This window comes from Salmo trutta, chromosome 25, assembly GCF_901001165.1.
Source record: "Salmo trutta chromosome 25, fSalTru1.1, whole genome shotgun sequence".
In the NCBI taxonomy this organism is placed as follows: domain Eukaryota; kingdom Metazoa; phylum Chordata; class Actinopteri; order Salmoniformes; family Salmonidae; genus Salmo; species Salmo trutta.
In genome coordinates this window covers 29119200-29146400 of record NC_042981.1, presented here as the reverse complement: position 1 = coordinate 29146400, position 27201 = coordinate 29119200, and the positions used below count along the sequence as shown (strand labels likewise).

Sequence of the window (27201 nt, the reverse complement as noted above, 5' to 3'; positions counted from 1 at the left end):
CTGCCTGCCTGCCTGCCTGCCTGCCTGCCTGCCTGCCTGCCTGCCTGCCTGCCTGCCTGCCTGTCTGTCTGTCTGTCTGTCTGTCTCTCATTCATCAATCATAACTCCAGCTCACTTCTGAGTAATGCCCTACTATCTTATTCTGCCATCATTAATTATTTTCTCCCTCAGATTTCCTTCTTGAACATCCAGCTGGACAGACACTGTATGAAAATGTCCAAAGTAGCAGACAGCCTCATGGGCTACACGGAACAGTTCATGGTCTACGATCCTTTGGCGTCAACCATTGAACCGTCCAACCCCTGGATCAGCGATGACATGACCTTCTGGGACCTGGAGGCTAGGTGGGTTCATTGGGGAGGCAGCGTGAGGCCATAGGCACCATGGACACCATGCACAGACCTCACTAGTCAACACAATCAGTCTTCAAATGACTGGTGGGTTCAGGCAGAGGGTTAGTGCTGTCAGGTGCTGGCTGAAATGTCATGATAGCCCAATGGCTAGCTCCTCCTTCCTTCCCTATGCAATCAACATTTTAAACAGCATCCACAACCACAATGTAATGCACACTACCGGTCAAAAGTTTTAGAACACCTACTCATTCAAGGGTTTTTCTTTATTTTTACTATTTTCTACATGGTAGAATAATAGTGAAGACATCAAAACTATGAAATAACACATATGGAATCATCTAGTAACCAAAAAAGTGTTAAACAAATCTAAATATATTTTAGATTTGAGATTCTTCAAATAGCCACACTTTGCCTTGATGGCAGCTTTGTACACACTTGGCATTCTCTCAACCAGTTTCATGAGGTAGTCACATGGAATGCATTTCAATTAACAGGTGTGCCTTCTTAAAAGTTAATTTGTGGGTACAGAAGGTAGCCCTATGTTATTATGGCAATAACAGCTCAAATAAGCAAAGAGAAATGACAGTCCATCATTAGTTTACGACATGGTCAGTCAATATGGAAAATTTCAAGAACTTTTAAAGTTTCTTCAATTGCATTCACAAAAACCATCAAGTGCTATGATGAAACTATGATGAAAACTGCAGCCCAAATAATTGCTTCACAGAGTTCAAGTAACAGACACATCTCAACAGCAACTGTTCAGAGGAGACTGTGTAAATCAGGCCTTCATGGTCAAATTACTGCAAAGAAACCACTACTAAAGGACACCAATAAGAAGAAGAGACTTGTTTGGGCCAAGAAACACAAGCAATGGACATTAGACCGGTGGAAATGTGTCCTTTGGTCTGGAGTCCAAATTGGAGATTTTTGGTTCCAACCGCAGTGTCTTTGTGAGACGCGGTTTGGGTGAACGGATAATCTCTGCATGTGTATTTCCCACCGTAAAGCACGGAGGAGAAGCGAGACGCCATCCCATCTGGTTTGGGCTTAGTGGGACTATCATTTGTTTTTCAACAGGACAATGACCCAACACACCTCCAGGCTGTGTAAGGGCTATTTTACCAAGAAGGAGAGTGATGGAGTGCTGCATCAGATGACCTGGCCTCCACAATCCCCCAACCTCAACCAAATTGAGATGGTCTGGGATGAGTTGGACCGCAGAGTAATGGAAAAGCAGCCAACAAGTGCTCAGCATATGTGGGAACCCCTTCAAGACTGTTGGGAAAGCATTCCAGGTGAAGCTCGTTGAGAGAATGCCAAGAGTGTGCAAAGCTGTCATCAAAGGAAAGGGTGGCTATGTGAAGAATCTAAAACCTAAACTATATTTTTGGGTTACTTTATGATTCCATATGTGTTATTTCATAGTCTTGATGTCTCTACTATTATTCTACAATGTAGAAAATAGTAAAAATAAAGAAAAACCCTTGAATGAGTAGGTGTTCTAAAACTTTTGACCGGTAGTGTATGTATTGTGGGAAGATCATGTACAGTTAACCACGGTAGTGTATGTTTTGTGAGAAGATCATGTACAGTTAACCAGGTCTGTTTTAAGTCTGAAAGGCATCATGGTTGTCTCTCTCCGTTCTTCCCTGTGAGCAGCCGGGACCCCAGCCAGCACCGTGTGAAGAAGTGGGGCTTCTCTCTGGAGGAGGCCCTAAAGGACCCAGCAGGGCAGGAAGCGTTCCTCAAGTTCCTGGAGTCGGAGTTCAGCTCAGAGAACCTCCGGTGAGAGATAGAGCCTTACAGGGACAGCTCACAGTGATAAACAGTCACTATCCTCTTTCATTCTACTGTTTCACATTCATTTCAATTCCCCAGGCCATTAGATAGAGAGACTTTTGAGTGGCGGTAATGGAATGACAGCACTGAATGTCCACAGGGGGGAGCGCTCCTCTCCTGGCAGATAATAATGGGAAGTGAATGCTGCAGACACTGATCTCTATTGGCTGTGCCCTCCCTGTGCCCCTTGGCTAGGTTCTGGTTGGCAGTGCAGGACCTGAAGCGGAGGCCCCTGGAGAACGTGGCAGCCAGGGCCCAGGAGATCTGGCAGGAGTTCCTGGCAGAGGGAGCGCCCAGTTCCATCAACTTGGACTCCCACAGCTATGAGCGCACCAGCCATAACCTCAAAGACCCTGGACGATACAGCTATGAAGACGCACAGGTATGTATCACAACCTCCCCTATGCACATAAACGCATATGCACACACAGTTAATACTGCTGCTACTACTGCACATACAGTAAACCCCCTGCACACTGGTGGCTGAGAGGGGTGTGATACATGGAGTGCGAAGGAAGTAAGTGAACAGCGGTGAAGAATCTGTGGTTGCCAGGGCCCACCCTTAGCGTAGTTGCAAACAACCAAATGCATTCAGTTTTCAGGGATACAGTTCATTCATCCTAGCTTCCTTTTCCTCTGAAAAACGGATGTGGAAACTCTGCTCAGTTGTCTTTTTAGGCCTGCTATGTTAGGTTAGCCAGGGCCTAATGGGCCGAGTAATGCCTATGAATAGCCCATGCATTCATCCTAGATTCCTTAGGTTCAAACTGTATTAGCTTTGTTTGAGGGCGACTGCCTGATGGTGCATTAGCGTGGATGGCTCTGTGTTCACTCAGCCCTGTCTCGGGAGACTCCTCCCTCCCACCCTCCGTACCTCTCTCCCTCCCTCCCTTAGTCCCTCCATGTTAGCACGCATGGTTAACATTCAGCTCCCCCGTGCCTTCTTACATAATCTCAACTCTCCCTGTCTCTCTTTCTCTCTCTCTCCCCCCCCCCATGACCATCATCATCACCACCTCTTCCCTCTTCTCCAGGAGCACATCTTCAAGTTGATGAAAAGTGACAGCTATGCACGCTTCCTGAGATCTAACATCTATCAGGACCTCCTGCTAGCCAGAAAGAAGCCGGTGAGCTCTACTATAACTAACCCGAATCAGTCACACCCTTTACTAAATATGTTTGAAAGCACTCCATCCTTTTTTTGGAAGAGGATACATTTATAATAAATTCTACACTTTCTACAGATACTATATCTCCATTTACATCTAAACTGAGACATTAGCTTGATTATTTTTGTCACTTATTATATTCTTTGACTCCTTCAGATTTATACATACAATCACGGCTCTCTAAAACAGAAAATAAAGCAAGTGCTGTTATACTGTGTACTAGGATGATCAGCACCACAGCAGATCAAAGCATCATCTTCTCTTGGTGAGCAGCTGCAGTGCATCCCTGTGTTATCTAGTCCCCTGAAAAGGCACTCCCCCCTGCTGGCCTGGTCCCTAGCTTCTCTACCACAGCCACTGCTTCTGGCTTCATGGACTAAAATGTGTTTTGCCTTGAAACGCTTCTAACCTTCCCTCATCTCCTCCCCTCCCCGTGTCTCTCACCGTTTTTCACCCCCACCCAACCTCCACACCACCCTGCCTGTAGTCACAGACAGAGAGTGAGCAGGGCCGCCGTACCTCCCTGGAGAAGTTCACCCGCAGTGTGGTAAGTTACCAGGAACTAGGGCTGTAACACAGGCACGCGACCCAACGAATACCTTTTTCAAGGTCAAAATGATTGTGAACGCTAGTAGTACAGAGGTCTTTTACTTGCATTTCTTTAAAAATTCTGAAAAGGACAGGTAAGTGCTCAACATGTTGGCAGGGATAGCTAGTCTAAGTACTTTCTTGGCACAGCAATGTACACAGACTGAATGATTTTTCAGAAACCCAGCCAGTAAAGTTTGTTTCCATCTTCCAGGGCAAGTCTTTGACGGGCAAGCGGCTGACAGGGCTGATGCAGTCATCCTGACACTGCCTGGGCAGGAGGGGCATAGAGAGACACCCCTGGAGGGGTCATGACCATGTGGGTAGAGGGGCGTGCTGGGGCGGGAGGCTCTGTTCTGAAGGGTTACAGACAATACCATGCAGAACTGGGGTTAGGAACACTCACAGAACCACAGAGGAATGGATCATGCCAGCCAGGGCGGGCCTTGACCCACTCACTACATGGCATGCATATAGTACAAGCACACACAGACACACACGGTTACAGTAGGGCTACATACAAGATCAAAGAGTCATAGTGGGGTATATACATATATAAATAGATAGTTCCACCTGCCCTCACTAGGCAGTCAGCAATAAAGACAGCGGGATAACAAATCTCTTTTTTATATCTTTATCTAAATCTATATCATATTTTTTCTTATACAGTACACCGCATAATCCTGTTTACTGATGGAAACTTAAAACCTATTATTTTTGCAGTGATTGGGAATATATTTTTGTTGGCCCATAAATCTAAGGTATTAGAATTGTTATTATAGAAGACCGGTTAAGTAACTTTGAGGGAAATTCTCCATGCTTCATTACATTCCAAGAGTAGGTTTAAGGCCTTGATAGAGAATCTACAATGAATCATTGCATGTTTCATCAAAACATTTTGTTTGTTTGTTTAGAATTCATGCTGTGGTTGGATTTTTATTGATTGAAATCATGAAGTCCAATTGAGGTCAAAGGCTTATTTTTCAAAGGAGACCTGGACAAGAAAGCTCTAGTATTTTACATAGACAATCATACACTCTAGAACACCTACCATTTGATTCAATTAATTTAGATAGCTATAATGTTTCAAAACCCTATCCCTTATGGAAAATGTCAATAATGTCGAGTTTATACATTTGTGATTTCAGCCTTATTTAGTCTTTTATACGGCCTCATGGGGTTTACATATTATTCTGGACCTATTCAAGCAGATACATGCCAAATAAGTGCCACATCTGATCAGTCACAGAGATACTTAAGTGACATTAACATGCCTTACAGGCCCCTAATGAAAATAGCCCTGCATCACTACCATCTAATGGAGAGTAAATACCATGCACAACCTCTGTGGAACATGGTGGCCTGCCCTAACAGGTGTGGCAGGAATATTTATTTCATGTCAAATTATTTATTTATTAACCTTTTTTAACCAGGGGAACCCATTGAGACCAGGGTCTCATTTCCAAAGAATCATAATTTTACCCCGTAATCAGAGGGATCCTACAGAATGACATTTAACAGCCCAGGAAATTCAGCTTTCTTTAGTACTAGCCTTTCTGTTGCATGAGTGTCAATGTAAACCATTACCTACATGCTCAGTCATTTATCCATAGTCCAGTCTTTGGGTCAGAGAGATGTGTATGTGCTCATCATATGTTGTAAGCCATTGTTATATTTGCCAAACAGTGTGCATGCTTGTTAGGGAAAATGCTCTGGCGAAATGGAGTTTAGGGAGTCTGAGCTGGGGAGTAAAAGTCACGTGAACAGAGACCCAGCAGGCTGCTTGGTTCTTCTTCTTCTTATCTTCAAACACGAACAAAAGGTTAATGCCCTCGATCCCCACCACTGAACAGAACAGGAGCATCGCAGCTGAAAGGACAAACTCCTGAGATACACTGCATCCACATCCACCCCTGGAACTGGAACATACAGTACATAATACCTCTTCTACCCTCCCAAAGTCCTGAGCTAGAAGAGGGTATCATTCACAGCACAACAACAACTCCCTCGTGTGGTGAGGGGGAGGGACACATGATCAACTCAGATCAAAGTTTATTGGTTGCGTACACAGTTATGCCAGAGACAACTGCCAGAGACAACATTATGAAAGACAAATCGAGAGCTTGGTACTATAATGTTCGATCTGCATTGTTGTCAAAATTCAGTTATTGACATAGAGAACATTGAACAGATCTATATAGTGATCTAAATGCCACAATTCATGTGAAGTTAAAAGTACAAAATAAAAAATTGCTGAGACCAAAGGGTTTCGGAACTTTAAAGCCAATTATATCAGAATAATCTTTTTGCAGATAGAATGTTATCGTCCCAAGTTCTTGAAATACTGAGATAATTATTTAAATAATTGTTTCAATTAGAGTTGCTGCAATGCACTGTACTGGTGAATATTTATGATTATCATAAACTGATAACCTCTTGACTGTAAGGTAGAGATGCTTAATTTATTGAGTCAGTGTTTAAAAATATTGTCGGCACAAACACAATAGTGTATGTACAGAGTGCATTGTACATAAATTGACTCTATAGATTTCCATGATCTAAAAGCACACTTTATGGTATGGGCACATTACTATGCATGTAACATATCCAGGGAATTTGTGCTTCTAGTTTCTCAAACAGCAAGATGACTATTATCAATGTAAAATACCCATCCACCTGATATCTTGTGGGCACCAAATAATAAAACCTTTGGACCTCTGTCTACATGGTGACCTCTCATTTACAGTATGTGGTAACTGGGTAGTAACATTGTAATTACTACAATAGTGTTACATAGGACCACAGAAAAACACCCCCAAATATCCGGAGAGGACAGTGTCTCATTCTTTATTTTCTTTCAATACAATAAAAATAGTTTAACAAAGACTTAATTCTCTCCATGAGTTATTTACAGTTGAAGATAAAATGACTGGTGAAGTCCATTTCATCTCTTGGCTCCATTCCGACCCCTGTGCTTCCCTCTAACTCAGGAAGGCTTGCTAAGAGCTCTGGGGTTATTGCTGTGTATTTGACTCTTTGATGAGGTATACAAGCTATGCACTATTACATGATTGGTGGTGATGACACTTGTTTCTATACAGACAGACATCGCTGACTTCCATGAAGTGTTGTTTGGAAGTATACTGTACCGTGCTGTTTGTTCGAGGACGTCACCAGTGAGAGAAAACAATGACCATAATAGCAACCAGGTTGTCATTTAATATGACTAACTTAAGACCTTTGAGGTTACCATGGAAACTCAGTAATTGATGGGGAGGTTGTTGTTGATTACCAAAATAATTCTCCATAGAAGTCCTAGAAACTGTGGATGAAAGGGTCCCTGAGGGAATTCAGTGTTAAGAATGTTTATGTGAGTGAGTGTCTAGAGTCAACATTTAAGACACAAAAGATCTGATGGGAAATGATCTGATGTGATTGGTCAAAAAACCAATTAGTAGAAAAAAGATCTGAACTGGGCTGCCTGTGTAAACGCAGCTATATAGCACTTAAAAGCAAATGTCAAAAATAACATTGTTTTACAGCTTAAAGACTTCTTCTGTAATTGTAAGCAACTATCCTTGCATTATGCACACATGCCATGTAAGTGATTCTGGACAGAAGCGTTTGACAAGTGAGTCAGAGGAAGGAGAAAATATGGAGTAATGTGCCCATGAACTTGGTTGGGCAGAGTTCAGAACACTGATTTGTTAAAGCTGGGATCACTAAACGTGTTATTGTGATGACTAAACCATAGGGATACAATCACATGAGGCAGGCAGGGGACAGTGGCTGACAATGAACGCATTGTGATGCAGAGAGAAGAACAATCAACAGCAGTACAAATCATACGCCTGAGTAGAAGTAGGTATTGTAGAAAGACAGAGGTATAAACAAAGCCAGAACAAAACAGAATAATAAAATATCCACCTCTCTCCACAATGACACTAACAACCCAATCTGTCAATATCGTGTTCAAAACAAAGGAACATAGCACGATTCTAACTTCAGGATGAAAGGGATTCAAGAAAGCTCTTGATTTGTTTGGCCCGTTCAAGTGACATTAAAAAGAGTAAGTAGTCCAGAGGTTTTGTTGTATAAGTGACAGCACCGCCGCTATGACAGGGGCAGAGGTTCAAGTTCAGGGTGGTTCCAGTGAGGTCACTGGGTCATCATGGCTGTCAGAGCTGGTTTCTTGCCTGGGTCGCAGGCTGGCACAGTGATGAAGTTAATGACGTCTCAGTGTCACATTGGATCCTGCCGGCTGGGCATGGTGGCCACAGCCGTAGAGGACGAAAACACAGGATAAAAACTATACATATTCTCAGGGGGGAAATTGCTTCAAAAAGAGAAAATATCTGCGTTAGGGAGGATTAGGTTATGTGGTCGCTGGCAGGCTGGCATTATAGCTGTTGGATGGATGGCTGTTTGGTGGCTGACTGTCAGACGGATAGGGTCTTTGGGCCCAGTGAAGGGGTGTGTGGAGGTCCAGTTGAGGGTCCTGAACCTCACCCCTCACTGGCTGCAAAGCCCCCTGGGTCCTCATGCCATGGTACTCCTACAACAGAGAAATATGGGTCAGATTGTGGAGTCACACACACTCCAAGATAGCTGGCATAAAAACCAACAGTTGTTTTTATCTTTGTTGATGGCAAATGTAAGGCATGAACTGATGGAATAAGAATATTCCTTGTATTTAAATGAGAAAGTACTGTACTGTTTGAATAGGACCTAGGTGCTTACCTTTCAGCTAGCCAGGCCCTGCTTCTGGTATAAGCCTGTTTAATTCACACATCAATCCTTTGCTTCACGCCACTCCATTTTCACATTATTATAATCCAGAGGATGAAGCAGTGGAAGTCTTTCCAAACTGCATGGTGATTCTAGTGACATCAACAAGCCGAGGGAAGGGTTTGTGTTGACATTCATTCTTCATCCAGACATTGTCATTTAACTAAATTTCAGATAAATTATTGGATTTTATTTTTCTCTGGCAAATCATCCCAAAAAGAGCATAATTATATCCACATGTCCCAGTGTTTTTTCATAACATATTTGCCTTTTCTGCTCCAGTGGAAAAATAATCCAAGAAATTCTTCTTTCCATTTCACATAGGGAGCAAGTCATTTGTCTAGAGACACCTTCAGTTGCTTTCAAAGTTAATGTAAAAAAACACATTCATAAATTATTAAACAAGATTCAGTAGATAACAAAATAACACTTCTTGCATTTCTCTCCTGAAATAATCACTTTAAATAAAAACATTTAAAAAGAAGCAGCAGACTTTTGCCAGAGGTTATCCATATTAAAAATAGTCTTTAAACCTAGAAAGTTCTTCTCTATCTGTATCGGTTGGGCGTCCCCTTGCCGTTTGACGAGGGCTCTTCAAGCTCATCGTCCTCAAAGCCGTGAAACGTGGACGTGTCGCTCTCCGAGGTGGTGCCAAACAGTTCCTCTGCCCCAGCAAACGGCCTGCTGTCCTCCTTCTCTTCTGGGCGGCCAGCTGGCAACAACAAGATGACAGGATGATGGTAGCACATAACAGCTACAGTACAGCTTAGTCATAGTCATGGATGCTGTGTAGCAGAGCAGGGTACTCACTGGAGCGCCGGCAGACTGAGCAGGGACCCCTCTCCCCAGATTTACCCCTCTGCTTGTTGGAGCCCGGGGTGCACCGGCACGAGTCACAGTAGTTATTGGTAATGGCAGTACTACCTGGACCCTTCTGACCTGCAGAGGATGAACAGAAGGCTGGATCAACTAGATATGAACAAAATTCATGAAAAAAATTGTTTTCAAAGTCCTCAGACAGGGCTGACCTAAACATTATTTGTGTACATTGTTGGTTAAAATGGGGCTAGTGAACTTGCACTGAAGACAGAAATCACATGTTGACAGCCCAGGGGAGGTGGTTAGCCATGAGGCGCAGGTAAACCTGATGCACTGTTACACCTACAGCTATCCCTACTTTAGCTAATAGACTGCAACAAAGCTCACATGAATATTCAAACCGCATACTAGGAATAGCCATGATGTTTAAAAACACACATTGGCTCTCTGTATATTTCTATTTCTGTGGATGGTGAAAGCAGAAAAGAGACATTTGAGAGGCCTTGAATATCAGTTTGTGTGCCTTACGTTTGTGTCGGTCAGAGCGCTGTGCGGAGGGTGATCGGTAGGACTCGGACCCCGTCTCCTCCGCCAGGTGGGAATGGGTGTAGTGGTAACTCAGCCCTGTACGGTGCATGTAACGCTTCCCGCAGACTGAGAGAGCACAAAACACAGACAAAACACTCAGTTCTTCCCTTCTCAGAACATGCCTATCAACACAGAGAAATTACGAATTGGATTTAGGTGCCACTTTCAGAGCTAGACACAGGGATTTGGTAAAAATTCAAAAAGACCTTTACATCACAATGTTCCCATCACCGCACTGAAACCATTAGGATCCATTTCAACGTTAGGTACACTGGTAGTGTCAGGTAGTATGTTTTCCACATTTGAGCATTCATGTCATTTTTGTTGCACAATGGCTTTATCGCATCTTCAATTATGCTCAGTAAGGTTGCCAAATAAGGTCATATCTGTAGACTAACAAAACATGCCTTGAGAATTTCAACAAGTTGAGTTCTGTAAATAGACTGATAGGATCCAAATGGTGGAGCTTCGCTTATCTGTTGGAGAAAGGTATGAAAATACAGGGAACTGGTTCACACCTTAGTAATACGGAACACAATCAGGAGAAACAAACTTGATGTGGGAACATAAGTGTTTCAAGAGTCACACAACATGGACTCATTGTTTAGAGAATGGTTATAGAGTACACCAATAAGATCACTGAGAATATTAATCAACTACAAACATATCCAAATGTCCTAAGATACCAGTAAAAGGCAACAAGTCCAGATACCAGAGGCCGCTGTTTTTGACTTATGCTTTTGTTTGTATCTGTCTGAAATAGAGAAAACACAAAGCAAAAAAATCTAATAAAAGAACAAAAAAATGGCATGACTATGTCCCACTCAGAAAGTCACCACAACAACAGAAAATCCATAACTCCTGCCTAGCTTTTCCACATGCAAATGCCATGCCTACTGGACTACTGGAGACAGTGACAACCTCTCTGGTAAGAAGCAAGTGGAAACACACATGGCTCTGATAAATGTGAGAGTTCTCCAAGGGGGATTTGAATGACTTATCTACATAGTGTTGAAATGTTAGGGTTTCATTTAGTTTTAGTTAAGACCTGATGGCTAGATCGTTGAAATGTTAGGGTTTCATTTAGTTTTAGTTAAGCCCTGATTGCTAGATCGTTGAAATGTTAGGGTTTCATTTAGTTTTAGTTAAGCCCTGATTGCTAGATCATTGAAATGCTGTCCCGAGGGCACCACAGCACCTAATCCCTTTGTAGAAAGACATCCAGACCAGAGAAATCAATATCCATTTTTTATGATTAAAATATGCTGTTTAACTAGCTTACAGAGACATGGTAGTACCATCAGCTCTCTTCAGGAGAATGTCTTTAACAAAACCAACCAGTTGAAATGGAGATCAAATGTCTCATGACTGGATGATATCACAATGCACCTTTTGATACGATATGTGAGGGAGGTTGATCATTACTTGACTTATTTACTTACTGTCACAGCTATATGGCTTGTCCTGGTCATCCATGTCTGTCCTCCTGCGGCCTGAAATCCGACCCTGTGGGGACAAAACCACCATCACCATGGTGACCAAGGAGACCACAGCGCTAAGCCAGCAGAAGCCATAGAGACTCAGTGATTCAAGGGAAGTGGCAAACAGAAGTACATGACAACAAAGTGTCATGCAAATGAAAAGGAAACCTACAGGAAACCTACTAAGCTAAAATGTCCAACCGACAAGTTACCACCTCATAAAGGCAGACCCAGCACAATCAAGAGAGTGTATCAACAGGCAAACACTAATACCTGTGAGATCAAACTAACATCTTTCCTGCCAGCCAACAACTGTATATGGTAGGATATATTTCTACCCCATTAAGTTGAAACTATGATTTGTTAAAAAGGTTTTTTGTGTGGAAAGATACACATGACAGAGAATAGAAACGGGGAAGGTGATTTGTATAAGAATTTACATTTTTGTAAAAAAAAAATAAAAAAAAAATGTAAGTGAAATTTCACTTGCAAAGAAAGCAGCCAACAGATAAGCAAATTTCAACTGGCTGGCAGGATAATAGGTGAGATAGTAGTTCATAGCTACAGGTCGTCTGTTTCCATTGTCATCAATGTCATAGTAACAGTCTGTATGAAGGAAATGTTTCTCAGGACAGGTATTTTTTAAAGCTTATGACTGGATTGCGTTGGAAACAAATACTAATCTATAATGTAATTCTGTCAGTATAAATACAATAGCACTTAGCCATGGTACCAAGATGATTTGATGCATTATAATGAATTGATTCAGATCATTCTCTAGCACTGAGTGGTATTCAGAGTACAGGAAGTCCTCACAGCACAGATGCCCGGATAATGAATGCAAATATGGTACCAGTGAGGGACTGAATCCATTAATGAATTATTAACTAGGGCAGTCATGTGCATTAGCAGTAGTTCACGACAGTACAGTATGTCTCTGCGGATCACCTACCCTGCTTTTTCCTCTGTGTCTTTTTTTGGGGGTGTCCACGTCATAGTCCTCATCGTCATGGTAAGCATCTTCAGCTGCGTCAGCCTCCAAGACCCTCTGTGGAGAAAAAGGAATAGAGAGATCTCCCTCTTGTCTAGAGGTCAAAGACACTGCCTGACTGTCTGAGGAAGTATAAAATGTGTCCAGGATAGATGGCTGTAATAAAATATGATAAGGCTATAAACATATGATACTTGCTATTTGCATATTTGAGCACATTGTGACAGTGTGCCCTTATAAGGGCTGACCCCATTTAGCCGACTGGTCGATTGTTTGGTTGATAGGCTGTTGGTCGACCGACATTTCTTTAGTGGAGCAGTCACAATTTTTTTTGGGGGGGGGGGGGGTTTGTCTGATTTGCAGTGTCAGGCACAGCTCATCACCCTAAGACATGTGATACTGAAATTGTATATGGTTATATTACTGTGCTTTCGGAAAGCCTAGATCGGGGGGGGGGGGGGGGGGGGGGCAAAGTATTTATGTTTCGCAGACAATTGAATCCGGCCCGCGAAACAAATAAATGTAAAATTATTATTTATTTTTTTAAATCTCCAACTTCGTGGTATCCAATTGGTAGTTACAGTCTTGTCCCATCACTTCAACTCTCGTACGGACTCAGGAGAGGCAAAGGTCGAGAGACGTGCGTCCTCCGAAACACAACCTAGCCAAGCCACACTGCTTCTTGACACAATGTCCACTTAACCCAGAAGCCAGCCACACCAATGTGTCGGAGGAAATGCTGTACATCTGGCGACCGTGTCAGCGTGCATGCATCCGACCCGCTACAGGAGTCGCTAGAGCGAGATGGGGCAAGGAAATCTTGGCCTGCCAAACCCTCTCCTAACCCAGACAACGCCTCATGGGTCTCCCAGTCACGGCCAGCTGTGACACAGCCTGGGATCGAACCCAGGTCTGTAGTGACGCCTCAAGCACTGCGATGCAGTGTCTTAAAGCGCTGTGCCACTCAGGAGGCCCCCTCAAATGTATTTTAAACATATTGTCCCCCAAAAATTTGAATTTCATTGAATTTCAAAATCCCGATGTGGCCCTCGAGCCAAAAAGTATGCCCAACCCTGGCCTAGAGTCTTTTTGGGTATGATGCTACAAGCTTGGCACACAAGTAGGTAAACCACAACTTCCCTTCGCATTACTGGCCAACGTGCAATCCTTGGAAAACAAACTGGATGATCTACGATTAAGACTATCCTACCAACGGGACATTAAATACTGTAATATCTTATGTTTCACCGAGACTTGGCTGAACAACGACACGGATAATATAGAGCTGGCTGGCTTCTCCGTGTTTCGGCAGAACAGAGCAGCTACTCTGGTAAGACAAGAGTCTTACCATATTTTTTCGAATATTAAAGAAGTCTTGAGGTATTGCTCGACAGAGGTAGAATACCTCATGATAAGCTGTAGACCAAACTATCTACCAAGAGATTTCTCATGTATATTATTCATAGCTGTCTATTTACCACCACAAAAAGATGCTGGCACTAAGACCACACTCAACGAGCTGTATAAGGCCATAAGCAAACAAGAAAATGCTAATCCAGAGGCGGCGCTCCTAGTGGCCGGGGACTTTAACCTGTTGGGGATAGGGGGCAGTATTTGCACGGCCGGATAAAAAACGTACCCGATTTAATCTGGTTACTACTCCTGCCCATTAACTAGAATATGCATATAATTATTGGCTTTGGATAGAAAACACCCTAAAGTTTCTAAAACTGTTTGAATGGTGTCTGAGTATAACAGAACTCATATGGCAGGCAAAAACCTGAGAAGATTCCTTACAGGAAGTGGCCTGTCTGACCATTCCTTGAGCTTCTTGACTCTGTTTAAAAGCTGTTTACCTAGCTTTTTCCCGCCTTCTGAGAGCCTATGGGAGCTGTAGGAAGTGTCACGTTACAGCAAAGTTCCTCAGCAACTGTTTGGCACACAATACTCACACAACGTTTGCTCCTATACGCTCCTTTTTCTGGATCTGCAGTAGTTTCCACAACTAAGTCAAATGTCTTCCACACATCTGACTTCCCTTTTCCCTCCTGAGCAACCAGTAAACATTTGCAGTTTTCGACATCCTCCACATCCATTTTGCAGTCGACATTACTGTGTTTGGAGTTTGTTATTACCAATTTTTTGATATGATTATGATAGGCTATAGTTCAGGCCATATTGGACACATGCATGCGATGCTTACATGTTGCACGTAAAGAGAACAAGGGTTCTAAAGAAATGAGAGATTTTGGTAAAATAACTTTTCAGTCAGAAACATGAAAAACTAAATGGCTGGAATTATGTTGCAGCTTCGCAGTAAACACTGCTGTGGTGCCTTTTCGCTGCAGTAGGGAGGAGAGCTTTTTTTTAATACAGTGTGACCGTCGGGCTCTTTGGAGTCATTTGTGTGTCTTAATTATTTAATCAAACAGTGTGGTTAAGTAGACAAGCTCATTGCATACGTAGTTGATTTTATTCAAACACATAGGTATGTCGGTCTATATATAGAAAAATAAGTTTAAACATTTCGACCAATGCATTGGTTGAAAGAACAGGACGACTCTCGGTTGACCAAGATCTTTTTTTGTCGGGGACAGCCCTAGCCCTTATACACTGTTCCAGGGAGTTCTGTTACGCTCAGAAGCCATTGGGTTAAAACGTCATTATAACCCACCTGGATCTCTAGGAGGCTCTCCTCGTCCTTTGAGTTGTTCCTCTGGTCTAAGCCCTCCCCTCTGAGAAGAGCCTCCAGCGTGGTGCCCTGTGTGGGAATCACATCCTTGCCTGCGAGTCCTCCATCTGGGTAAAGAGGAATAATCACACAAATAAATCAAACCCGGGAGCTGCCCGTCACATCAAAGTACAAATTGTGGCCAAGAATGACACAAATATAAATTTTCACAAAGTCCGCTGCCTCAGTTTGTATGATGGCAATTTGCATATACTCCAGAACGTTATGAAGAGTGATCAGATTAATTGTAAAGTCCCTCTTTGCCTGCAAATGAACCGAATCCCCCAAAAAACATTTCCACTGCATTTCAGCCCTGCCACAAAAGGACCAGCTGACATCATGTCAGTGATTCTCTCGTTAACACAGGTGTGAGTGTTGACGAGAACAAGGCTGGAGATCACTCTGTCATGCTGATTGAGTTTGAATAACAGACTGGAAGCTTCAAAAGGAGGGTGGTGCTTGGAATCATTGTTCTCCTCTGTCAACCATGGTTACCTGCAAGGAAACACGTGCCGTCATTATTGCTTTGCACAAAAAGGGCTTCGCAGGCAAGGATATTGCTGCCAGTAAGATTGCACCTAAATCAACCATTTATCGGATCATCAAGAACTTCAAGGAGAGCGGTTCAATTGTTGTGAAGAAGGCTTCGGGGTGCCCAAGAAAGTCCAACAAGCACCAGGACCGTCTCCTAAAGTTGATTCAGCTGTGGGATCGGGGCACCACCAGTACAGAGCTTGCTCAGGAATGGCAGCAGGCAGGTGTTAGTGCATCTGCACGCACAGTGAGGCTTAGACTTTTGGAGGATGGCCTGGTGTCAAGAAGGGCAGCAAAGAAGCCACTTCTCTCCAGGAAAAACATCAGGGACAGACTGATATTCTGCAAAACGTACAGGGATTGGACTGCTGAGGACTGGGGCAAAGTCCTTTTCTCTGATGAATCCCCTTTCCGATTGTTTGGGGCATCCGGAAAAAAGCTTGTCCGGAGAAGACAAGGTGAGTGCTACCATCAGTCCTGTCTCATGCCAACAGTAAAGCATCCTGAGATCATTCATGTGTGGGGTTGCTTCTCAGCCAAGCGAGTGGGCTCACTCACAATTTTGCCTATGAACAGCCATGAATAAAGAATGGTACCAACACATCCTCCGAGAGCAACTTCTCCCAACCATCCAGGAACAGTTTGGTGACGAACAATTCTTTTCCAGCATGATGGAGCACCTTGCCATAAGGCAAAAGTGATAACTAAGTGGCTCGGGGAAACAAAACATCGATATTTTGGGTCTATGGCCAGGAAACTCCCCAGACCTTAATCCCATTGAAAACTTGTGGTCAATCCTCAAGTGGTGGGTGGGACAAACAAAAGCCCACATTCTGACAAACTCCAAGCATTGATTATGCAAGAATGGACTGCCATCAGTCAGGATGTTAATGTTAATTGACAGCATGCCAGGGCGGATTTGCAGAGGTCTTGAAAAAGAAGGGTCAACACTGCAAATATTGACTCTTTGCATCAACTTCATGTAATTGTCAAAAGCCTTTGACACTTGTAATTATACTTCAGTATTCCATAGTAACATCTGACAAAAATATCTCAAGACACTGAAGCAGCAAACGTTTTGGAAATTAATATTTGTGTCATTCAAAACTTTTGGCCACAACTGTAGACATTGTATGTAACTCTAAAGACACTGACAGGCAGCACCGCATTTAGTCTTTCCCTGGAACATACAAATTGCTTGATTTTTGAAAGCATCACTATTAACGCCAAATCCCTTCATTAGGGAGGTGAGATACTCTCTCTGTATAGCTTATGTTTCTATTCAGCTGATGAAAGATGGCTTAATCCAATGTGTACTGCCGTGTTACAAAAGGTAGGCTAATGTGGGCTTGCTATTTGGAGCATGCTAAGAGAGACGACCTGCCCTTTAAAAAAAAAAAATTACACTCAATAATGCTAATGCAAAGCTGTAACTGTCAATAAATATAGGTACATTTGTGATTTGGGTGAACTGTCCCTTTAATGTAAATGTTCCATAGAGTTCTCTTGTATTGTGAGAGGTGAAAACAGAGTGTGGATGAGAGAAAAGACTAACATTGGCTGGTAGTCAGTCTAGCCTGGAGATCATACTCAGACTTTCTTCATTGAAGGGTATTTCATTCAGCAGTAGCCTCATGATGTTAAGAGGACAGACTTCAAAGCCTCAACTTAAGCTTTCTAAGCATACCTTCAGACACTCATCTCACCAAGTGAAATCACCTAGCAGTCTCACTCCCTGAGCTGAATGCTGACATGCAGCAGTTGAGTGGTGAGGATCTAAGTAGGTTGATGAGGGAGGCAGGGGTAGGCACTAATTACCATATGCTAGCAACTGAGGGCTCATCCACACCGAAGCCCCTAACCATTGTGTCTGCACATGTTGACTTTCAACTCTCAGTGACTAGACAGCCCCTCCCCCCTGGGAGCTGCAGGCTAAAAATAGAGCAGGCAGCCTGCAGCAGCGAGTCGATTCTGCATGCAGCCCAAGTTTCCCTCTACCACCGCCAGTCAGACAGCAAGCAGCACTAACTCCGGCTGGCTGCAGCGCTAGCTACCTCTGCCCAGCTACAGGAGAAGGCACTCTCCCAGTGGAGTCTGGAGAAACCAGGCAGAGGCACTGATCACATTCACTGGTATGTTACACAGTGTAGGGCAGAGTGACTTAATGTGTGTTACACAGTGTTACTGTTAGAGCAGGGTGTCTTAGTGACGGGTAGAGAAGAGCAAAGTGAGGCTCAGTGAAAACATTACAATAGGAAGTGTGAGTGTAGGGCAGAGTGACTTAATGTGTCGGAATGAATGGGTAAAAACAAATAGAAGTGGGTGATAGAGTGAGCGAGTTTGTGAGAACATTTCCAAGAACTTATGAGAAGTAGCGACAAACTAAAATGTTCATAACATTTATTAAATGCAGTCTGTTGTGATTCCTGTCCTTCATGTTCTAGTTCTCACAAAACAAGTTCACTCGCTCACTGAACGGAGCACTTCTCATTTGATAAAAAGTGACTAGCTGGCTGTTTGCTTTCCACACTGAAATTGAATGATGTGCTTTCAGTTAAATGATTCCAGATCATAAATAATAACAAGATAATAGAATGGGAGATGAACGCACTGGACTGACTGGTGATGAGACACAGCAGAGAGTTGCAGGAGTTTTGTGAGGGGAGGGGGGTTTCTATTACCTAGCTGGAGGCCACAGAGGCGCAGCGGAGTGTCCATGGAGGTGTGCAGCCGCCTCTTCTTCCTCCAGCAGCGGGCGGGGTACGTATACATCTGACCTGCAGCAACCCCTATAAAAATAGACAGACAGGAAGTGAAGAATACACCTCACAGTTCTCACTCCCCCCCAGCCTGATACATCATGTGTTGCTTAGCGACCCTAAAAGAGTGAACTCAATATTCTTATGCAGTTGTATATATATGAAGGGTTCTCGCTGGAGGCAACATAAACACTATTGGATTTCCTTATATAGACATGTTTGTAGCTGTAGTGGCCAGAGGGACATATTTCGATACAGATGACATTACCCACTAAACCTCAACAAGTGAATGATAGTTTTAGTAAACAGAGCCAGCCATCATGCTTTTCTATCTCTACCCACCAGGGCTGCGGTGGTGGCGTTCCATCCAGATGTAGCAGTTGTTCTGTGCCACGCCGGTCTGGGAGTCCAGGAAGGGCAGGCGCACGCTGCGCTCAGCACACAGGCGGGCATTGTAGCTGCGGCACTGCTCAATGGCATCCTTGTAGAACTGGTCACCCAACCTGCAGCAGGGAGACCATTCAGACCGGTCAACACCACTTGTGGTTGGCACTGACAGGCATTTGGTTATGTGGCTGGTAAAGATACTGAAATAAGCCCAATGGCCAGATTAGTAGTTAACCAGACAATTCATTTTAGCCATGACTCACTGACCACTGGAAACATCACTACACACCATACATACTTAGCAGGGGAAGAAGTTTCCATGCGACAGTCTCAATGGCGGAATTTGTGACAATCTTACATAAACCTTACACATACAAACAAACTATAAGATGGAGGAATGATGTGCATGGTAGGGATGGGCGCGGTCATTTGAATAGTAGTCCACACTTTTCACGCATGTAGCTTGTTATTGTCAGCCAATCAAAGCAGCACTGCTGTCAGAGGCTCCATGTGTAGCAAGTAAAGTGGGTGATTTCTAGTCAATGGAAAATGGAATTACAATTATGGAATGAGAAGGAATAGGCTACAATGATCAACCAACAGGTAGGCTTGTTGATTAATATGAATTGTAGTTGTAGACAAGGAAACGGGGAACAAATCTAAATAGTAAATTAGCCTTGCTAGCTAGCAAGCAGGCTTACTAACTTAGCTGGCTAGTGTAGCTTGCTAGCATCTTTACATCAATTAGATGCAGCCAAGACAGACACTACCTTATGAGATGATAGAAAAACTTGGTGCGATAGATAACCTAACTTGCACGGGTCGGTTTGGCTACTTTCTCTAGCTCCCCCGCTCTCCCCCTCCATGCCTGACACACTGCCACCTGCTCCTCTCGCGACCCTCCCACACCCGTCTGTACTGAAACATCAAGCAGTGCACCCCCCTCTCCTGAGTCGCAGGAGCAAGTCCCCATTGAAGTAAAAAGCTATCCATCTATATATATATAATAAAAACATATTTCGACAGTCCAGATATCCCCCCCAAAAATGATATTAGAATAGTGAAAATCATTTCAAATGCCCATCCCTAGTGCACAGGGCGGTGACTGTCATGGAATTTTGGATGACAGTAATTGGCCAGTCAAATTACTGTGGTCTCCATAATAACTGTTTGAATAGCATATATATATTTTTTTGTTGTTTTAATACACTTTTTTCCCCTCTCCTCTGCATGTGCTACAATAGATTATATTTCTGTGTTCTGCTGCTGCACCTTACTTGCACCTTTGTGTGCTCATTTGCTGCAACACCTTGCTTGTGTCAGCAAGGAGCAACAAAGTTTCATCACATTGTTATTTGGTAACATGGACTCTTAACTGACTCAACCGATGGAATGCCCGGCCATCCCCGTGTCTTCAGTCAGCTGTTCGTATCCGTAATTGTGCCAGCCCTGGATGTGCATCAAGGTTCTGATCAGAACGATTATAAACCATGTAAACCAGTGTTTTCCACTAGCACCGGCAGTCGGCTATACAAACGATTACAGACCCATTTTCAGCCAGGTACTTTTCCCCACTTAAAATAACTAGGCTACTAGTCAGAAATAGTCTGCCGAGCCCGCTCCTGCTAGAACCAACAACCAACAGCATCTTCTGGTGATCTATTTATAGGACAACCACCTGTCAGTCAAAGTGAGCGATGGCAGGAAAACACTGCTGGTTTGACAGTCTGCTGTCTGTCCCGCCTCTCAGTACCTGGGTGTGTGTGTGGTGGTTGCAGTCCAAAAATGTTACAGGGAGTGAACGAGCATGAATTTGCACGTCCCATAATGTTGTAACAATGAGTCGAAATCCACTTAGCCTATTGTTTTCTGGCACATTCATATATTTTCTTTCGCGTGCATGGTCGGACATTAATGATGGCCCGTTGGTCCTGGGTCAATAAAAACACGTGTTGGGCCAGTGGATCTCGTCAGTCACTGGCTCAAAAGGGCCAGCAACATTTTGGCGCTTTGCTGCATTCCAGTTCAACATTTACCTGCTCTATCGCAAATCAACCACTGAAGACTGTATGCGAAAATGTCATGCTATTTGTATTTGAGCAATATGATTGGCTGTTCATTCAAGCACCATCACGCTCGAGTCCCAACTTCGAGCAGTACATGAGTTGATGCCTTCACACAGCACACGCAAGCTGTCCAGAGCAAAAACAGGTGCCCATCAATCTACTCGCTGAGCTTACTGATTTTAGGGAAAGTGATTTAAAAAAAGTAAACCTTCAACAGAGTAGGGTTGTTCCCGAAAAAAATAAAATATTGGTCGACCGAATGTCTTTTTTTGACCAATCGATTGGCCGAAATGTTTTAACATGTATTTTTCCATAAATATAGACACACCCCATGTGCTTGAATAAAATCCAGTATACGCACTGCTAGTCTGATGCTTAAGCACACTGTTTGATGAAATAATTAAGACACAAAAGACAGTGAACAGGCACCACAGCACAGCAAGTGTTTATCGCGCTGTTCACCCTGAAGCTGCAACATAATTACAGCCATTTTGTTTGACTGAAAAGTTCTGTTACCAAAATACCTAGTTTCTTTAAGAAAAACATTCCCTACTCCCTCAACCCTTGCGTTACGCAAAACATTGCATGCACGTGACATACAGTGCACTCGGAAAGTATTCAGACCCTTTCCTTTTTCCAAATTTTGTTACGTTACAGCCTTATTCTAAAATTGATGCGGGAAAACATGTATTTAATCTATCTACAAACAATATCCCAGAATCAGTGGTGAAAACAGGTTTTTAGAATTCAATAAACAGAAATACCTTATTTACATAAGTATTCAGACTCTTTGCTATGAGACTAGAAATTGAGCTCAGGTGCATCCTGTTTCCATTGATCATCCTTGAGATGTTTCTACAACTTGGAGTCCACCTGTGGTAATTTCAATTGATTGGATATGATTTGGAAAGGCACACACACCTGTCTATATAAGGTCCCACAGTTGACAGTGCATGTCAGAGCAAAAACCAAGCCATGAGGTCGAAGGAATTGTCTGTAGAATTCCAAGACATGATTATGTCAAGGCACAGATCTGGTGAAGGGTACCAAAAAATGTCTAACATTGAAGGTCCCCAAGAACACAGCGACCTCCCTCATTCTTAAAATGGAAGAAGTTTGGAACCACTAAGACTCTTCCTAGAGCTGGCCGCCCGGCCAACCTGAGCAATCGGGAGAGAAGAGCCTGGGCCAGCGAGGTGACCAAGAACCTGATGGTCACTCTGACAGAGCTCCAGAGTTCCACTATGGAGATGGGAGAACCTTCCAGAAGGACAACCATCTCTGCAGTACTCCACCAATCAGGCCTTTAGGTTAGAGTGGCCAGACAGAAGCCACTCCACAGTAGAAAAAGGTGCACGACAGCCCACTTGGAGTTTGCCAAACTAAAGGACTCTCAAACCATGAGAAACAAGATTCTCTGGTCTGATGAAACCAAGATTCAACAAGATGAACAGAGCAAAGTACAGAGATCCTTGATGAAAACCTGTTCCAGAGCACTCAGGACCTCAGACTGGGCCAAAGGTTCACCTTCTAACAGGACAACGACCCTCAGCACATAGCCAAGTCAATGCAGGAGTGACTTCGGGACAAGTCTCTGAATGTCCTGGAGTGGCCCAGCCAGAGCCCGGACTTGGACCCGATCTAACATCTCTGGAGAGACCTGAAAATAGCTGTGCAGCGATGCTCCCCATCCAACCTGACATAGCTTGAGAAGACCTGCAGAGAAGAATGGGAGAAACTCCCCAAATACAGGTGTGCCAAGCATGTAGTGTCATACCCAAGAACACTCGAGGCTATAATCACTGCCAAAGGTGTTTCAACAAAGTACTGAGTCAAGGGTCTGAATACTTATGTAAATGCGATATTTCCATTTTCTGTTTAATAAATTTGCAAACATTTCTAAAAACCTGTTTTTGATTTGTCATTATGGTGTATCGTGTTTAGGTTGATGAGGGGGAAAATACTATTTAATCAATTTTATAATAATGCCGTAACGTAACAGAAATGTGGAAAACTGAAGGGGTCTGAATACTTTCCCGAATGCACTGTATATAGTATTTTCAAAGTGTTGACAATGGAGTAGTGAACAGCTGCTTTCTGTGTAGCAAAGCCAATGTTTAACACCTGCTTCATTCTTCAATCATACCTGTATTGCAGATAGCTGACAAAATGCCTCTTAAAAAGTAAGCTCCAAGCCTGTGTTAGTCAGCAGACACTTACAGGATTCTTTAAAGGCTTAAGTCTTTCTTTAAGACATATTTATCCTGTGTTTTATATCATATTGTACCACAGCTGATGAAAGTAATACAAACCAGGTTTCCATCCAACCTTTTTATGCAAGTAAAGTACATCGAAGAAAAATGTCATGAGGCCTGACGGAAACAGAACATTTTTTGATTCACTTTCAGAATGTCGACATAACAAAATACACTAGACAAGGTGTGATATTTTGGTGTCTGTAAAATGAATTATGCTACAAATGTGCAAATATTGATATAATAACCATCATATGAAAGTAAACTTGGAGTCACGCGATCATGTTGTGTGGTCCTCCCACTAGGCTCGTCGGGAAAGCATGCAGTTTATTAGGCTACAAATGAAATAAATTAACTTCACAGGGTGTTGAAAGTACAAGGTGATGAGTTTGATGCTCCTTTCCAATAAATATTGAGGCCCTAATTCTGGTGACATGATAATCGATACTTGGCTGCCGTTCGAAAAATAATCTTGCTCTTTCGTCCATAATAATAATAATAATAATAATAATAATAATCTCATCATGTAGATAGCGCTATTGGCTAAAGCGCACGTGCCAATACCAGAGTGGGCAAACTCGCTATATAAACGCAATTTTTTTTGTGAGAAAACCATCAGTAGAATTCAAAATGTGATGGAAACTCATTAAGTTGTATTTGTTTTTATTTGGTACATGGGAATTTAACCACAAAAGGTACGTCCACTATGTCATCAAACACAGCCTTTTATCTACAGTGAGGCAATTTGCTGGAAACATCTCTGGTGGGAAAACACGCATATTGTTTAAAAGCAGATTTTAGAATATTCGCATGAAAATCTGTTGCCAATTGGATGGAAACCTAGTCTACAGTAAGTGTGAAAACATTTGATTAGTATAGTTAGTATTTGATTAGTATAGTTGTTTGTTGAAAATACAATCAGAATGTAACAAAGGCCACCAAAGTAGAGCTTGTTCTGCAAAGAAATGGGTGGAGCCTGGTTGGCTCCTTTTTTCTATTTGATTGGCTACTCCATGTGCTTGTGGAAAACATTACAGGGTTGGTATCGGCTACATTCTGGAAGCATATTTCCACCTCTTCACCCTCTCTCCTGATCTGTCTGCATACAATCAGGAATGGAGGATTAAGGGCTGTCCCCTAGCAACCAGCAGAAATGCAAATGATGATTACAGTCAACTGTTAATCATGTTAATCACCAGGGTCAATCAAAGAATCAAACAAACACTTCTCAGGACCTTTACTCACTGATTGGAGTGGCTCTACCATGGACAAACAATGTGACTAAGCTGAATATTGTCGTCCGTGTGATGCTTACATTGCTCTTTGCAGAGACCGAAGTGACTTTCATGTAGCCTAGCGACATGACCTTTGGGCTGCTGGGACGGTCACATGCCATTCTACACAGTAGTGAGCTTTGGTTTCTATTTAGGGCGCTGAATCAATGAAGGGGATGATTGGGTTAGGCTAGGGCATCAATAGGAATGTGTTCAAAGACTCATGACTAACGTATACAGATTTACAGACAGTACTATCATCATCATCATCAATGACCCTGTAGTTTGAGAAGCTTTTTCCAATGCCGGTGATAGTTTGGCAGCCCCTTAGGGTATCAATGTTAATATCTGCTGTGAAAGGAGGAGATTTCACATTCAAACCTTCAGTCTCTGCCACATATGGTAATTATCCTGATTAATTAATCGAAGCAGAGCCTCTAGCACACAGACAGGTTTGATTATATCGAATGAGGATGAATATTGAATCTAAGATAAAAGACAGGAACATTTGCCTCTGCAAAGTTCTACCTAGTTGGGCCTGCCACTGGCAGACAGCTTCTTGAACATGGCAACAACACATATAGCTGTAATTAATTTTCACCACATGTTCTCAATTACAATACCCACAGGCAGCCATTTTGATAAGACAAACACTTAATGGAGGCGCTTTAGTTGCAGCTCTCCCAGTCTCGATCAGAGAAGAGACATGCTTAGGCCGAGCAAAAAAAGCCAAAATCTGCCTTCTCTTTTTCCTCCTTGTCCTACGACCCTATCCTCTTTCTCCCCAATTCCCTGACTAGACAGCTTCCAGCAAATAAACAGACATGCTTGGAATGTTGTCCCTCACATAAAGGAAGGCTCCGCAGTTTCAGAAAGCCACAGTGTTTGAGGATTCTGGGAAAGAGCCTGCGTGTGTGGTTGTGATTGAGTAAACAGTCCCAGGTACACAAGGCAAGGAGAGCGCATGAGAGAGCGTAAGAGATGTCACGAGAGAGAGAGAAAGAGAGAGAGAGAGAGAGAGAGAGAAGCTTAAAGACTAGCCTAACCATCAGATAGGATGGCATCTTCAAAAAATCATAATGTTATAAACTAACAAAGTCAGTGAGTAGTGATGGGCATTATTAATGTTATTCTAGGCCTTGTGGAAATGTCAGAGCAATGAGGTCACACGTGCATTCAAAGGTTATAAAACTGGCCTCAAATTTTATTAGTCACATGCTTCGTATACATGTGTAGACTAACAGTGAAATGCTTACTTAAGGTCCCTTCCCAATAATGCAGTGAAAGAAAAGAGAAATAGAAAAGTAATATTACATAATAATACATGTAATAAATACACAATCAGTAATGATAAATTGTCTATATACACAATGGGTATCAGTACCGAGTAGTGTTGTCACAATACCAGAATTTTGACTTCGATACTGATACCAGGTTTAGCATCACAATACTCGATACCAAAACGATACCACTGCAAAAAAAGAAGGCATATTAACCAAAGTCACAAAATGGCACTTGATCCAGACAGATAGTCAGTTACTGCTCTGTTCAATTGTTGGGCATTTTATGAGTTCAATATCATTATATTTGACATTTTTTTACATCAACATTTTTCAGAGACAGCCAGGTATGCATTAATGAATGAATTATACAATCCATTTTACTTTGTTTTTATCAATCTAACGTCATAACGGTAATAATTGATTTGAATGGTAAATCTCTTGATAAACTGGATAAATCAAGATGTAGCCTAGGTCTATTCATGCATAGACTTATAGACCTTGTTTTTCAGATTTAATTGGGATACAGATGAAACTTTTACAGATGCACAATTGAGAGCATCCTGTCAGGGTGTATCACCGCCTGGTATGGCAACCGTGCCACCCGCAAACGCAGAGCTCTCCAGAGGGTGGTGCAGTCTGCCTAACGCATCACCGGGGGCAAACTACCTGCCCTCCAGGACACCTACAGCACCCGATGTCACAGGAAGGCCAAAAAGATCAAAGGACAACATCCACCCGAGCCACTGTCTGTTCACCCCGCTATCATCCAGAAGGCGAGGTCAGTACAGGAGCATCAAAGCTGGGAACGAGAGACTGAAAAACAGCTTCTATCAAGGCCATCAGACTTAAATAGCCATCACTAGCACATTAGAGGCTGCTGCCCTATATACATAGACTTGAAATCACTGGCCATTTTAATGATGGAACACTAGTCACTAGTAATGTTAACATATTTTGCATTACTCATATGTATATAGTGTATTCTATTCTACTGGATACTAGTCTATGCCGCTCTGACATTGCTCGTCCAAATATTTACGAAACTGTTCAATAGTTTGCGGTCACTTAGAAATGTCCTTGTTTTTGAAAGAAAAACACATTTTTTTGTCCATTAAAATAACATCAAAATGATCAAAAATACAGCGTAGACCGAAGTCGACCGATTAATCGGAATGGGCGATTAATTAGGGCCGATTTCAAGCTTTTACAACAATCGGTAATCGGCATTTTTTTGGACGCCGATTATGTTCGATTACATTGCACTCCACGAGGAGACTGCGTGGCAGGCTGACC

The 27201-nt window shown here is 42.8% G+C and overlaps 2 protein-coding genes across 9 annotated transcripts in view; one reads left to right on the top strand and one right to left on the bottom strand.

The window, feature by feature from the left end:
• The window catches only part of LOC115162353 (regulator of G-protein signaling 6), a 59353-nt gene extending 52517 nt beyond the window's left edge, over positions 1-6836 (top strand). For 2 of the 4 annotated variants that reach the window (XM_029713567.1, XM_029713568.1), the window contains exons 12-17: positions 172-344; positions 2016-2141; positions 2391-2577; positions 3230-3322; positions 3852-3911; positions 4167-6836. In XM_029713567.1, the coding sequence (XP_029569427.1) occupies positions 172-344; positions 2016-2141; positions 2391-2577; positions 3230-3322; positions 3852-3911; positions 4167-4217 (690 nt within the window). In that variant the 3' untranslated portion in view covers positions 4218-6836. Of the gene's footprint in view, positions 1-171; positions 345-2015; positions 2142-2390; positions 2578-3229; positions 3323-3587; positions 3630-3851; positions 3912-4166 lie in introns of all 4 variants that reach the window. The other 2 variants (XM_029713569.1, XM_029713570.1) reach the window with 2 other exon arrangements.
• The window catches only part of LOC115162354 (zinc finger protein DPF3), a 36119-nt gene continuing 15701 nt past the window's right edge, over positions 6784-27201 (bottom strand). For 2 of the 5 annotated variants that reach the window (XM_029713571.1, XM_029713574.1), the window contains 11 exons: positions 26010-26096; positions 25882-25890; positions 18986-19146; positions 18566-18673; positions 15294-15418; positions 12581-12676; positions 11590-11653; positions 10088-10213; positions 9551-9679; positions 8693-9452; positions 6784-8507 (listed from right to left, as the gene is read on the bottom strand). In XM_029713571.1, coding sequence (XP_029569431.1) covers positions 9289-9452; positions 9551-9679; positions 10088-10213; positions 11590-11653; positions 12581-12676; positions 15294-15418; positions 18566-18673; positions 18986-19146; positions 25882-25890; positions 26010-26096 — 1069 coding nt within the window. In that variant the 3' untranslated portion in view covers positions 6784-8507; positions 8693-9288. The remainder of the gene's footprint in view (positions 8508-8692; positions 9453-9550; positions 9680-10087; positions 10214-11589; positions 11654-12580; positions 12677-15293; positions 15419-18565; positions 18674-18985; positions 19147-25881; positions 25891-26009; positions 26097-27201) is intronic. The other 3 variants (XM_029713573.1, XM_029713575.1, XM_029713576.1) reach the window with 2 other exon arrangements.